Genomic DNA, 16,434 nt, shown 5'->3' with positions numbered 1-16,434 from the left:
ATGATAGAAAAGAGGGTCAGAGGGATCTGAGCCCAAAATAGGAACTTTCCCTCCTAAAACGTTACACTTGGGAGGTATGTAGTAGTAATACATTATTGGGATTCAGTGAGTGGGCCTACTAGCAGTCCTTATGCCTTGCTAATCAATTGAATGGGCCCTTTGACTGTATAAATCAAAATGTTATTTTAAACACATACATATGGTATCTTTGTGCAAATTTGAAAAACCAGCAGCGTCCTGGCTTTTGATGGACTGCAATAAACGTCATCCCACGGCTGATGCTGGTTGGGGATGATGGGAGTTACATTTCATTATTCCTTCGAGTGACATAGTTTTAACCATCCATGCATTATATAGCTGACATGGAAGTGGCCGTGTTGCGCAGTGCTGTGTAAGCAGAGTATATGGGACTCAGTGTACTGTACGTGTAAAGCTATCCATGGCTCCGGTCATTAAGGAGAAGTAATGGCAGAGAGAAGTGACAATAAAGTATTATAAAGGAAGTTGGCTCACTTCCCTCTTCTAATCCATTAGTAGAATTTATTAGTGTGTCCCTAGCATGGAGCAGGGGAGTCTGCCTGGACCCCATTGTCATCCTGGAGATAGGGGAGAAATCTCACCCAAGAGGACTTGAGAGTAGAATTGGCCCAAACACTGAGTGACCTATGACTGCTTGGTAACCAGTTGATGTGACAGGATGAGTTGCAAGTGGAGTGTGGTTCCTTATAAGGTAAGACTATTATCCAAATGACATATTATTACACTGTGAAATATATGCTATCGCATGCATACACTTACATATAATGTACCTTTCTTACCAAATTGTGCAAAAGTGTACCTTTCATGAAACATGATTTAGGTTAATGTTACAAAGATAAAATGATAATAATTATGTATTTGAAGTCAAAATTGGAGAAAAAATTTATTGTGATTTCATTTTTTTTTTGTGTACATCAGTAGGCGTCCACTGTTACTATGTCTGCAAGGATGCAAATTGCCCAGTTTGCTAAACCACAATGCATTATGGGTGTTACCAAGTCTATTGCCTCCACCGAATTTGCATACCACCATGGCATATTTCGATAGAGTAGATTAGTGTTTAAACTATACATTTATTAATTAAATTGCACAGTATTTAAATTAAAATAATGTTTTGTAGAAGGCAACAGCTGCTATATTTCCTAGTTTGTTCAGAACCAAATCATAGCAATGAGTTTTCTCATTTAACGTGCTTTATTCATTATTGGCTTTCCAAAGCAAGTCAACACATACAGTTCCACGCTATATCGAATTAAGCTTAATTATAGGCTATTTACCAAAATAACGGGCTTTATTAACTAAGCAATAAACTGTGGTGAAGAGATAACTGAATTGCAAAAGTAAGGCAAAAACTGTTACTGTTAGTCAGCGTGGCAATCTTTGCATCTAGTTTTTCCACTTGGGTTTGGATTTATTAACATATGTTGTTAAGGAAATAAACCCCACAGTCTTCTATGCATAGCAGCCAAAATAAAATGGCATATTTATCGATTACATTTCAGACAGCTCACTGATATAGGCATCGATATTAAGTATTCTTTTGATTTTCGGTTAATAGAAGGAACAGAATGTGACGATTACAGTTATATAAACTGTGTATGTGGCTTATGGCGTAAGTTTATGTCCATCCCTCCCATAATGTAGCGTTAGTCCACGATGCTTAGTGTATGACTTGCTGGGTATTATAGGAAGACATGATACCACATTGCAAGTTTTATTAAGTGAGCTACTTGATAATAGTACCACGTTACGATAGTGAATCAAGCAAGCGTTTTTTCTATGCAAGTATAAATAGGTTAATTTAAACAATGAGCAACTGTGGTCCTTAACCACAACTGAAAAATGCTGGTTAAGAGTGTTCGGGATTGTTGTCCACCAATAATTGGAGGATTACGCAAGAGCCTTGTCTGAGCTCCCCAGTAACCTATTTTCTCACTGTTTTTCGTTGCTCCATTTCTAAAGTATCTTAAAGTGGCACTCTTTAGTACCAAAACCACTACAGACAGAATTGCATTTGATAATGAGGAAGTAGACTTTTTAGAATGCCTTTCCAGATTGTCAATGCTGCTGCAGAGGAGCGAATATGAGATACTGTGCCTATAGACTTAAAGAACTATAACCACTACACTGAGCTACACTCTAGTGGCTGCGGTGCTTAGAGTGCCATTTAAATAAATAATTTACAAGGTATTCTTCACTGACAAGATCTCTACAATCAGGGAAGAGATCTCTAATCTGTCTTCTTCCCCTTACAATACTTCTCCTAACTTCATTCCCTCTGCTGTTCTATGTTCATTCGCACCCACTACATTGGAAGAGGTTTCTGCTCTGCTCTAGTCCTCCCGCCCCACCACCTGCTCCCTAGATCCAATTCCCTTGCATCTCATCCTTACTCTGTCTTCTTCTCTTTCTCCACCTCTCACTAAAATTCTCAATCTCTCTCTCTCCTCTGGTATATTTCCATCGCCCTTCAAACATGCAACTGTAACCCCAATTCTAAAGAAGCCCAACCTTGACCCTAACTCTCCATCCAACTACCGTCCTATCTCGCTACTGCCTTTTGCATCCAAGATCCTTGAAAGAATTGTGTATGCGAGATTGACAGACTTCCTCGAGTTCAACTCTCTGCTAGACCCTCTTCAGTCTGGTTTCTGCGCTAAGCACTCTGGAAACGGCACTGACCAAAGTATCCAATGATCTACTCGCTGCAGAATCTCGTGGTCACTACTCTATCCTAATTCTCCTTGACCTGTCTGCAGCTTTTGACACTGTTGATCATCAACAGCTTCTTCTCATCCTCCGTAATATCAGTCTACCGCTCTTTCAGTGTTTCTTCCTCTGGCTCTGCTTCATCTCCCCAACTCCTCTCTGTTGGTGTCCCGCAAGGTTCAGTCCTTTGTCCCCTACTGTTCTCCATCTATACTGCCTCCCTTGGTAAACTCATTAGCTCCTTTGGCTTCCAATATAATTTCTATGCAGATGACACGCAAATCTACCTGTCCTCTCCTGATCTCTTCCTGTCCCTCTCGTCTAGTATCTCTGACTGCCTCTCTGCTATTTCTAAATGGATGGCTGCACACTTCCTTAAACTAAACTTGACCCAAACTGAAATTCTGGTCTTTCCTTCCTCAAGTGTTGTTACTCCTGTGTCTGTCTCCCTCCAAGTCAACGGTGCTACCATCAGCTCCACCACGCAGGCTCGCTGCCTAGGTGTTTTCTTTGACTCTGACCTCTCCTTCAAGCCTCATGTTCAGTCTATCGCCAAATCCTGTCATTTCCATCTCAAAAACATTGCGCGCATCCGCCCCTACTTAACGCCATATGAGACTAAGGTGCTGGTCCATTCCACTATCCTTTCTCGACTTGACTACTGTAATCCGCTTCTCAGTGGTCTTACATGCTCCCAACTTGCGCCATTACAGTCAATAATGAATGCGGGGGTGAGGCTCATCTTCCTATCCACCCGCACCTCCCATGCCTCACCCTTCTGTCAGTCCCTACATTGGCTTCCTATAAGACATAGAGCTCAATTTAAAATTCTGGTTCTTGCTTTCAAATCTCTACATAATGCTGCTCCCACCTATCTATCCTCCCTTATACTCAAGTATGTCCCGTCTAGGCCCTTACGATCTGCTGAAGACCTAAGTCTATCTTCTGTCCGTACTCCCACCTCTGATGCTCGCCTTCAAGATCTCTTGAGGGCTGCACCGTTCCTGTGGTACTCGCTTCCCTCCTCTGTTAGATGCTCACCCAGTCTCCATTCCTTCAAAAAATAGTTAAAAACCCACTTCTTCATAAAAGCGTATCAATTAAACTGTTAATAGCTCCCGACTGATTCCTCTTCTGCAACTGTCACTAGTCTAATACTATCCTTACCTTTTGTGTCATTTTACCCCACTCCCTCTAGCATGTAAGCTCATTGAGCAGGGCCCTCAACCCCTCTGTTCCTGTGTGTCCAACTTGTCTGGTTACAACTACATGTCTGTTTGTCCACCCATTGTAAAGCGCTGCGGAATTGTATGGCGCTATATAAATAACATAATAATAATAACTTTGCACTTGTCAAATCAATATCCAGTTATTAAGCCATATTAAATCTACTGTGTAACACAATGTCCGTGTCCGCCCACACACTCGCTGTAGGGTCACCACATGTCTTTATGGGCACTTATTAAGTTTGTATAGTGTTGGATGGTGCATAAAAAGTGCTGCCCATCAGCTTGCTGAATTCTCATGCAGTCAGATTAAAAGAAGACAATTAATTGATAATGGCAGTCAGTTAGGTATCCACTCCGGGATTGTTTTATCTCTCTCTCTCTCTCAATATACACTATATAAATACACTATATATGTTCCAAAAAAAGATTCCCTACAGTGCAAATAGAAAAATTAATCGGGGAATTCTGGGATAGTTGTGGAAACATGATTTCTCGAGTTTCTGTGCCCAAATGCGACTTTTTAAAGATCGACTTTAAAGTTTTTTTTTGTGCTCCCGCATCCCCCCCCCCCGTTCCAAAAATAAGAGAGAAAAAAATATAGTTAAAACTTAGTACTGTGGAATATGATGGCACTATATAAATAACTGTAATTGTATATCATATCAGCACCTTAGTCACTAAACTTCCAGGAAGAAATTGGTCTTTTCAACCAAAAGATGCTTCGTGTTGGATCCATCATTAGGTAATAAAAAATGCCCTGACGGTTGAAGGGTTAAGATCTTTGGAGCAGACTGTAGTACCACAAGAAAGGTATCTGTTCCCAGAACTGCTCTTGTTTTGTGTAAAAGGGGAAGTTATGAGAAAGGCCGGACCATTACCTGTGTTCCTTATTCTGATTCCCCAAAAGGTGAGAGGAGGAAATTAGAGAAGTTGTGGCCACTGACTCAAAAAGGAGAACTCATTGCATGATCATTGTGAGATACATGCAGCATTGTGCAGGTACACATCAACATAAATATAGAAAGGGCATCCTATAACATAGATATCAGAGGGAATATCAGATAACTGTAAATAGGAGAATCTACATCCTATAACTGTAGACATGAGAGAGACATTATTTATCTCTAGACATGAGAGGGACATCCAATAACTTTATATATGAGAGGGGATGGACATAGTATAACTAGATATGAGAGGGACATTGTATAGATATGAGAGAGGGTGGACATCCTATAACTCTAGACATGAGAGTGACATCCTATAACTCTAGACATGAGAGTGACATCCTATAACTCTAGACATGAGAGTGACATCCTATAACTCTAGATATGAGAGAGCATGGACATTGTATAACTAGATTTGAGAAAGGACATCCTATAACTCTAGATATGAGAGGGACATCCTATAACGCTAGATATGAGAGGGGACATTGTATAACTAGATATGAGAGAAGACATCCTATAACTCTAGATATGAGAAAGGACATCCTAGAACTCTAGATATGAGTGGGGACATCCTATAACTCTAGATATGAGAGAGCATGGACATTGTATAACTAGATATGAGAGAAGACATCCTATAACTCTAGATATGAGAGTGACATCCTATACCTCTAGATATGAGAAAGGACATCCTATAACTCTAGATATGAGAGGGGGCATCCTATAACTCTAGATATGAGAAAGGACATCCTATAACTCTAGATATGAGAGGGGACATCCTGTAACTCTAGATATGAGAAAGGACATCCTATAACTCTAGATATGAGAGGGGACATCCTATAACTCTAGACATGAGAGTGACATCCTATAACTCTAGACATGAGAGTGACATCCTATAACTCTAGATATAAGTGGGGACATCCTATAACTCTAGACATGAGAGTGACAGCCTATAACTCTAGATATAAGAGAGCATGGACATTGTATAACTAGATTTGAGAAAGGACATCCTATAACTCTAGATATGAGAGGGACATCCTATAACTCTAGATATGAGAGGGGACATTGTATAACTAGATATGAGAGAAGACATCCTATAACTCTAGATATGAGAAAGGACATCCTATAACTCTAGATATGAGAAAGGACATACTATAACTCTAGATATGAGAGGGGACATCCTATAACTCTAGACATGAGAGTGACATCCTATAACTCTAGACATGAGAGTGACATCCTTGAACTCTAGATATAAGTGGGGACATCCTATAACTCTAGATATGAGAGAGCATTGACATTGTATAACTAGATATGAGAGGGGGCATCCTATAACTCTAGATATGAGAAAGGACATCCTATTACTCTAGATATGAGAAAGGACATCCTATAACTCTAGACATGAGAGGGGACATCCTATAACTCTAGACATGAGAGTGACATCCTATAACTCTAGATATGAGAGGGGACATCCTGTAACTCTAGATATGAGAAAGGACATCCTATAACTCTAGATATGGGAGAGCATGGACATTGTATAACTAGATATGAGAGAAGACATCCTATAACTCTAGATATGAGAGTGACATCCTATACCTCTAGATATGAGAAAGGACATCCTATAACTCTAGATATGAGAGGGGGCATCCTATAACTCTAGATATGAGAAAGGACATCCTATAACTCTAGATATGAGAGGGGACATCCTGTAACTCTAGATATGAGAAAGGACATCCTATAACTCTAGATATGAGAGGGGACATCCTATAACTCTAGACATGAGAGTGACATCCTATAACTCTAGACATGAGAGTGACATCCTATAACTCTAGATATAAGTGGGGACATCCTATAACTCTAGACATGAGAGTGACAGCCTATAACTCTAGATATGAGAGAGCATGGACATTGTATAACTAGATTTGAGAAAGGACATCCTATAACTCTAGATATGAGAGGGACATCCTATAACTCTAGATATGAGAGGGGACATTGTATAACTAGATATGAGAGAAGACATCCTATAACTCTAGATATGAGAAAGGACATCCTATAACTCTAGATATGAGAAAGGACATACTATAACTCTAGATATGAGAGGGGACATCCTATAACTCTAGACATGAGAGTGACATCCTATAACTCTAGACATGAGAGTGACATCCTTGAACTCTAGATATAAGTGGGGACATCCTATAACTCTAGATATGAGAGAGCATTGACATTGTATAACTAGATATGAGAGGGGGCATCCTATAACTCTAGATATGAGAAAGGACATCCTATTACTCTAGATATGAGAAAGGACATCCTATAACTCTAGACATGAGAGGGGACATCCTATAACTCTAGACATGAGAGTGACATCCTATAACTCTAGATATGAGAGGGGACATCCTGTAACTCTAGATATGAGAAAGGACATCCTATAACTCTAGATATGAGAGGGGACATCCTATAACTCTAGACATGAGAGTGACATCCTATAACTCTAGACATGAGAGTGACATCCTATAACTCTAGATATAAGTGGGGACATCCTATAACTCTAGACATGAGAGTGACAGCCTATAACTCTAGATATGAGAGAGCATGGACATTGTATAACTAGATTTGAGAAAGGACATCCTATAACTCTAGATATGAGAGGGACATCCTATAACTCTAGATATGAGAGGGGACATTGTATAACTAGATATGAGAGAAGACATCCTATAACTCTAGATATGAGAAAGGACATCCTATAACTCTAGATATGAGAAAGGACATACTATAACTCTAGATATGAGAGGGGACATCCTATAACTCTAGACATGAGAGTGACATCCTATAACTCTAGACATGAGAGTGACATCCTTGAACTCTAGATATAAGTGGGGACATCCTATAACTCTAGATATGAGAGAGCATTGACATTGTATAACTAGATATGAGAGGGGGCATCCTATAACTCTAGATATGAGAAAGGACATCCTATTACTCTAGATATGAGAAAGGACATCCTATAACTCTAGACATGAGAGGGGACATCCTATAACTCTAGACATGAGAGTGACATCCTATAACTCTAGATATGAGAGGGGACATCCTGTAACTCTAGATATGAGAAAGGACATCCTATAACTCTAGATATGAGAGAGCATGGACATTGTATAACTAGATATGAGAGAAGACATCCTATAACTCTAGATATGAGAGTGACATCCTATACCTCTAGATATGAGAAAGGACATCCTATAACTCTAGATATGAGAGGGGGCATCCTATAACTCTAGATATGAGAAAGGACATCCTATAACTCTAGATATGAGAGGGGACATCCTGTAACTCTAGATATGAGAAAGGACATCCTATAACTCTAGATATGAGAGGGGACATCCTATAACTCTAGACATGAGAGTGACATCCTATAACTCTAGACATGAGAGTGACATCCTATAACTCTAGATATAAGTGGGGACATCCTATAACTCTAGACATGAGAGTGACAGCCTATAACTCTAGATATGAGAGAGCATGGACATTGTATAACTAGATTTGAGAAAGGACATCCTATAACTCTAGATATGAGAGGGACATCCTATAACTCTAGATATGAGAGGGGACATTGTATAACTAGATATGAGAGAAGACATCCTATAACTCTAGATATGAGAAAGGACATCCTATAACTCTAGATATGAGAAAGGACATACTATAACTCTAGATATGAGAGGGGACATCCTATAACTCTAGACATGAGAGTGACATCCTATAACTCTAGACATGAGAGTGACATCCTTGAACTCTAGATATAAGTGGGGACATCCTATAACTCTAGATATGAGAGAGCATTGACATTGTATAACTAGATATGAGAGGGGGCATCCTATAACTCTAGATATGAGAAAGGACATCCTATTACTCTAGATATGAGAAAGGACATCCTATAACTCTAGACATGAGAGGGGACATCCTATAACTCTAGACATGAGAGTGACATCCTATAACTCTAGATATGAGAGGGGACATCCTGTAACTCTAGATATGAGAAAGGACATCCTATAACTCTAGATATGAGAGGGGACATCCTATAACTCTAGACATGAGAGTGACATCCTATAACTCTAGACATGAGAGTGACATCCTATAACTCTAGATATAAGTGGGGACATCCTATAACTCTAGACATGAGAGTGACAGCCTATAACTCTAGATATGAGAGAGCATGGACATTGTATAACTAGATTTGAGAAAGGACATCCTATAACTCTAGATATGAGAGGGACATCCTATAACTCTAGATATGAGAGGGGACATTGTATAACTAGATATGAGAGAAGACATCCTATAACTCTAGATATGAGAAAGGACATCCTATAACTCTAGATATGAGAAAGGACATACTATAACTCTAGATATGAGAGGGGACATCCTATAACTCTAGACATGAGAGTGACATCCTATAACTCTAGACATGAGAGTGACATCCTTGAACTCTAGATATAAGTAGGGACATCCTATAACTCTAGATATGAGAGAGCATTGACATTGTATAACTAGATTTGAGAGGGGGCATCCTATAACTCTAGATATGAGAAAGGACATCCTATTACTCTAGATATGAGAAAGGACATCCTATAACTCTAGACATGAGAGGGGACATCCTATAACTCTAGACATGAGAGTGACATCCTATAACTCTAGATATGAGTGGGGACATCCTATAACTCTAGATATGAGTGGGGACATCCTATAACTCTAGATATAAGTGGGGACATCCTATAACTCTAGACATGAGAGTGACATCCTATAACTCTAGATATGAGTGGGGACATCCTGTAGCTCTAGATATGAGAGAGCATGGACATTGTATAACTAGATATGAGAGAAGACATTCTATAACTCTAGATATGAGAAATGACATCCTATAACTCTAGATATGAGAGGGGACATCCTATAACTCTAAATATGAGAAAGGACATCCTATAACTCTAGATATGAGAGGGGACATCCTATAACTCTAAATATGAGAAAGGACATCCTATAACTCTAGATATGAGAGGGGACATCCTATAACTCTAGACATGAGAGTGACATCCTATAACTCTAGACATGAGAGTGACATCCTATAACTCTAGAAATAAGTGGGGACAGCCAATAACTCTAGATATGAGAGAGCATGGACATTGTATAACTAGATTTGAGAGGGGACATCCTATAACTCTAGATATGAGAAAGGACATCCTACAACTCTAGATATGAGAAAGGACATCCTATAACTCTAGACATGAGAGTGACATCCTATAACTCTAGACATGAGAGTGACATCCTATAACTCTAGATATGAGTGGGGACATTTTATAACTCTAGATAAGAGTGGGGACATCCTATAACTCTAGATATGAGTGGGGACATTGTATAACTCTAGATATGAGTGGGGACATCCTATAACTCTAGATATGAGTGGGGACATTGTATAACTCTAGATATGAGTGGGGACATCCTATAACTCTAGATATGAGTGGGGACATTTTATAACTCTAAATATGAGAAAGGACATCCTATAACTCTAGATAAGAGAGGGAACATTTTATAACTCTAGATATGAGTGGGGACATCCTATAACTCTAGATATGAGAGAGCATGGGCATTGTATAACTAGATATGAGAGAAGACATCATATAACTCTAGATATGAGAAAGGACATCCTATAACTCTAGATATGAGTGGGGACATCCTATAACTCTAGCTATGAGAGAGCATGGACATTGAATAACTAGATATGAGAGAAGACATCCTATAACTCTAAATATGAGAAAGGACATCCTATACCTCTAGATATGAGTGGGGACATCCTATAACTCTAGATATGAGAGGGGACATTGTATAACTAGATATGAGAGAAGACATCCTATAACTCTAGATATGAGAAAGGACATCCTATAAATCTAGATATGAGAGGGGACATCCTATAACTCTAGATATGAGAAAGGACATCCTATAACTCTAGATATGAGAGGGACATCCTATAACTCTAGATATGAGAGGGGACATTGTATAACTAGATATGAGAGAAGACATCCTATAACTCTAGATATGAGATAGGACATCCTATAACTCTAGATATGAGTGGGGACATCCTATAACTCTAAATATGAGAAAGGACATCCTATAACTCTAGATATGAGTGGGGACATCCTATAACTCTAGATATGAGAGGGGACATTGTATAACTAGATATGAGAGGGGACATCCTATAACTCTAGATATGAGAAAGGACATCCTATAACTCTAGATATGAGAGGGGACATCCTATAACTCTAGATATGAGAAAGGACATCCTATAACTCTAGATATGAGTGGGGACATCCTATAACTCTAGATACATGAGAGATCATCACCATTGTGCGATCACATAAGTGATGTATCTGCTGTGTGCCCACTCCTCCCTAGCTTCCTAGTGTCTCATTCGGACATCTTATATGACATGGAAACCTTCCATTGGTCTCCTTTATTATTGTCAGTCTATGTGGCGCTTTTTGATGCTGTGTACACACGTGTGATATCAAAGCCTTCTGTAACCAATCATAACTTATTATAGGGTATATATGCTTTCTGGTTGTCATTGTTTCCTTGTCCCGTCATGGTTCTTACCTGAAAGTGCGTTCACACTGTGTATTGGATTTACTGTTTTCAGACCTTGGCTTGTTTGACCATTCTTGATCTATGTTATTCAGAACTTGGCCTGTCTGTCATTTTCTCTCTGTCTGATGTGACACGGACATATCACATTGAAGCAATGTTAGGTCTATTTACGTATGATATAAAGCCCTACATAGCAAGCTGATGAATATCTCTAACAGCTCAATAAATAAAATAAAGCAGATTACTATTTATATGGGTTAGAATCATGTAACTGTAGATTGGAGCCATTATGTTAGATACCCCGATTTACAGGATTACAGATCATGTGAGTAGGAACATGGTACCAACCCAGGCAAGAGGAGCAGGCTCTTACGTTTCCTAATATTAGCAGGGTCCAAGACAGTGATACTCCTTGATGTCTATCCTGGATTTTTCTTGCAAAATACATTAAACCCATGTAAAGCCAGGGATAAGCAAAGCTTTTGGTTCATGTTTCATTCATATATATCATAGTGCCACCAAAATGGAAAGTAATATTATAGTTTTATTTCTGTATTTTTCTGTATTGTGCGTAAGCATTTCAGCTTAATAGCAATGGACAAAACGTAAAGTTGTCCTAAGCTGTTGCTATTAGCAGCGAGTAGTTTATACCGGCCAACTGATAACCAATGACGTCTGCTCACAATGTAACCGACCAGTCACAGATTAGCCACTCACTTGTAAAGTACAGAAACTCTTTAAGTTATCACCATAGCAACTACACCTTGACTGTAAAAAAAGAATTCCTGCCCATGTATACTTCCCTCTGTGATTGTCCATACTAAAGGATACCAAGTGTATACAATGTATTAACCTTTGATGTTATGTTATACCAGATACATTTATATGTTATGTTTTGAGTTTATTTCTGTTTTGTGAATTGTTCATTTAAATGACAAGTGTACTTTATAGATAGAAAGAATCATTTTATGTTTAATACCATGTGTCTGGTCTTTTATTTAAAGGGACACTATAGTTACCTGAACAACTACAGCTTAATGTATTTGTTCAGGTGAGATCTATAGCTCCCTGCAGGCAATTTAATGTAAACCCTTTATTTTCAGAGAAAATACAGGGTTTACATTGATTGATAGGAATACCTCCAGTGGCCGTCACTCAGACGACCACCAGAGGGACTTCCTATCATGCAGGGCCCTAAAAAGGCCCTGTATACGTCAGACGTTTGAAAATACGTCTGACGTGTGCAGGAGAGAGAAGGCACTGTGTGCACCTTCTCTCTCCTGCCTGTCAGCAGAGGAGAGGAGGCGGGCAAAGACCGCGAGCTGTGCTGTCAGTCAGCTCAGCTCGCGGCCGCGCACACCACGCGCATGCGGAGTAGTGCGCACAGGACTTCAGAGCATGAATGCTGCCCTCTGAAGTATGTGCGCATGTGTGGCGAAGCCAAATGGAAGCGTCTGATTGCTCCCTGCTCGCGCCCGCCCATTTTGTCATTTTGACGAAATAGGGGGCGCGGCTTCACGAGGCTCCCGGTGCTGGAACCAGGTGAGTAAAATCCTCTGCCTGGAGAGTCCCTTTAATGTTATTGCAGGTTGACATAGTTTCATATGTGCAGATAAGTGCTTCAGGGTTTCTATTTAATGACCCCGAAAGCACTTTAGCTTCTTCTTTTTTTTAAATTCATTTTACAAAAAGTGCTGATTTCAATAAAGACAAACGCTTTTATAAATTAAATGACCAATCCACACCCATAAAGCACTTGAGTTTGCTGAATAGATATCTAGGTGAGGAGTATCCCATTTAAAATAGGCACTTTGTAAAAGGGCAGATTTTTATGAGAAATCAACAATTTTATTATTAAATAATGAAACAACCCCCCCCCCCCCCCCCCCGTCATTCAGATAGCTGTCAGTCAGGCAACTGGTCATGTTACTTCCTGGTTTGGTTAGCTCTGTGGAAGCTCTGTGGAAGCGAGAAGCAGGCCATTGCCCAGAGCACCTGCTTTGCAAATATTTCTCATTGAGCTGCTTTGGGAAGTTTCTGATTGGACAGCCACGGAATGTCTGGGCGGGGTTAGAAGGCTGCAGACAAGAGATCTACATCTTTGCAAGCTGTTTTTAACAATACCACAATGGAAGAATGCATAATTAAATGTATACATGTTTTTATTGTGGGTATGTATCTATTAAATAGCGATTTAAAAAAAAAAATGTGGGCAGTGGATTGTCCCTTTAATTATAGGAAATATAGAGGGTTGCCAGGCAAGAGGCTAGTGTTACGCTTTGAGGCTGCTGTTAAAGGACAGCGGTCATCCCATTTTCACTTCTCGTTTTTGAAAAGTTCATTATATTTAATGAAACATTTCATTATAATTTTTAAATGATGTATTTTTTTTTATTTTTGAGAAAGTTATACATTTTATCTCGCGGAGCAGCCATGTTGGGTAAGACACTACTGTTATCTGACCAACTGCTGCTCAACCTGCTGTGATTGTTCTATGTCAAACTGCAGTAACAGGCAAGTTAGGCTGAGCAGCATTCAGTCAGATAACAATAGAGTCTGACCCAACATGGCTGCACAGTTAGATAAAGTCAAAATTTCAAAAAAATAAAATAAAAAATAAAAAAAATAAAACATTAGAAAAACAAAAAACATCACTGAAAAAAAACATTAAGTTTAATTAAATGTAATAAACTTTAAAAAAAGGAAGGACTGAAGATATTCTGAATGGGAGATGGAAAGGTGGCCCTTTACCTTAATGGATATATTGGTAGTTGTTTCTATTATTTTGTCCACACCCAAAATACAAATATACTCCATCAAGACTTGTAACATTTAGAATTTGTCTAAACAAGCATACAATAAAGGGACACTGTAGGCACTGTAACTGCTTCATCTCTATTAAGTGATTATAGTGTCTGGAGTCCCTGGCACCATCCTTCCATTCAGTGTTAAACCGATTTTCATGTTTCAATGCTAAATGAGAGTTAAGATATTTGCTGTTTGGGCTAATGAGAAAGCAATGGGCAGCTGTGATTGGCTAAGTCTCAGATGACCTCTTTCAACCTATCACAGAGCCCATTGCTGGTATGAATTGGTATGTATAAATAGTCTGTAATCTCTTCCTTAGCCACACCTCCGCTGAATCGAGTGGCCACGCCAGGGGATTCCGGGCACTATAACCAATTCAGTGAGATAAAATGGTTATAGAGACTATAGTGTCCTTTTAAATGGACAGTCTGAGTGCCATAATGAAGTTAGTAGTTAACCAGGTATCTGACCACGTAGCAACAAGGAACGAGGAGTCATCCAATTCACAATCTAAAGGGTAACTGTGGGGTAAGCTGCATGACGAGAAACATAGAGCAAGCGATCACTGGACTAGTGTCATAAAATAAACTCTGTCCAAGCCCAGGCCAACATCCTGTACCTTCAGACCTGACTACATGGTGTGTCTAGTTCATCCATCCTCATATGTCCCATTATACAGTGTTTAAACGACAGCTCCTTTTATGGGCACCATGGAAGGAGTCACTGCAGAGGACTTAATTTAACCAAGGCTCTCGGATAATCCTAATTTTGGATGACGCTTGATATATGTTTTCATCTTTTGAAGAAGACAAGATATGCAAAATTGTGCAAAATTGTGTCTTCTCTTCCACTGTACCAGAGAGTGCTGAGAACCTGAGTAGAAAATAATAATCTGAATTTTTTTTTTGTTTGGTTTTTAAGTTACGCCACTGGAAGATGACCTTGCATTTCCAAAATAGCCACAAAAACAGGAGTAAGGAATGGGGACACCGGTGAATAGAAGACACCCCAGCTTCCCTTGGGTTTATACAGAATACGGCTGCATTAGACCTTTGATTACTTTCACATGTCATTACTGAGCATGCATTTAATGTGACATTATATAAACTAGGAAAATGATGGGACAGCACTACTTCTTCATATTCCCAGCAATTCAATGTATTACAGCATATTGAAATACAGCATTTCCCCAGCAATCTAGCCTTTGTCAAGTCAGTACTTTTTCTTGCAAAAGAGAAAAAATCAGATCTAAAAAAAAATATATTATTTTCTATGTTGGTATTATTCTTTGGTTCGTCTCTTCAAGTGGCCTTTTAATTCTGCTCCTACAGTCCTATGACAGTGTCAGTGTCTAAAAAGCAAAAATGAGTCAGACCATATGTGAGTAGAGCCATTTCTGAATATGATAGAATATGGACAGGATTCTGGAACACGATGATGGGATAAACATTTTATAGCCGTATAAAGTAACTAAATCCTGTGCATCTTATTAATGTTTAAACATATCTCCAATAGCAAGGTAATTCACCAAAGTGTGAGTTCTTGGGAATTTAAATTGAGTCCTAAGTGATTTTTATTTATATAATAATTTTTTTTTAAATTGTAACTCAAATGTTATTAAAGGATCACTATATGTCCCCCACCCTCAGGGCCCCCCTCCCACTGGGCTGAAGGGGTTAAAACCACTTCAGCTACTTACTTTACCGGGCTCCCTCGGTGCTGGTGACCTCTCCTCCCACTTCGACGTCAGCTCCCGAGTGGAGCGTAATGCGCATGCGCAGCCAGAGGTGGAGCGTAATGCACATGCGCAGCCAGAGTCACGCGCGCATTAAAAACGCCCATAGGAAAGCATTTCTCAATGCTTTCCTATGGAGGTTCTACACGCTGAATGCGATTTTCGCATTGAGCGTTGGGGAAGCGCCTCTAGCGGCTGTCAGGAAGACAGCCGCTAGCGGCTGGATAAACCCTGCAATGTAAACATAGCAGTTTCTCTGAAACTGTTATGTTTACATCTGAAGGGTTAAAACCTGGGGGACCTGGCACCCAGACCACTTCATTGAGCTGCAGTGGTCTGGGTGACTATA

At 39.5% G+C, this 16,434-nt stretch overlaps 1 protein-coding gene across 1 annotated transcript in view; it reads left to right on the top strand.

Moving 5' to 3' along the window:
* The first annotated feature begins 571 nt into the window (after window positions 1-571).
* SPI1 (Spi-1 proto-oncogene) overlaps window positions 572-16,434 on the top strand; it is a 38,091-nt gene continuing 22,228 nt past the window's right edge. Inside the window, exon 1 of the mRNA XM_063438224.1 lies at window positions 572-730. Within this exon, the coding sequence (XP_063294294.1) occupies window positions 698-730 (33 nt within the window). The 5' untranslated portion in view covers window positions 572-697. The remainder of the gene's footprint in view (window positions 731-16,434) is intronic.

The sequence above is a fragment of the Pelobates fuscus genome, chromosome 12, assembly GCF_036172605.1.
Source record: "Pelobates fuscus isolate aPelFus1 chromosome 12, aPelFus1.pri, whole genome shotgun sequence".
NCBI classification, from domain to species: Eukaryota; Metazoa; Chordata; class Amphibia; order Anura; family Pelobatidae; genus Pelobates; species Pelobates fuscus.
The sequence above is the reverse complement of the archived record's forward strand: the minus strand, read 5'-3'. Positions and strand labels throughout refer to the sequence as shown.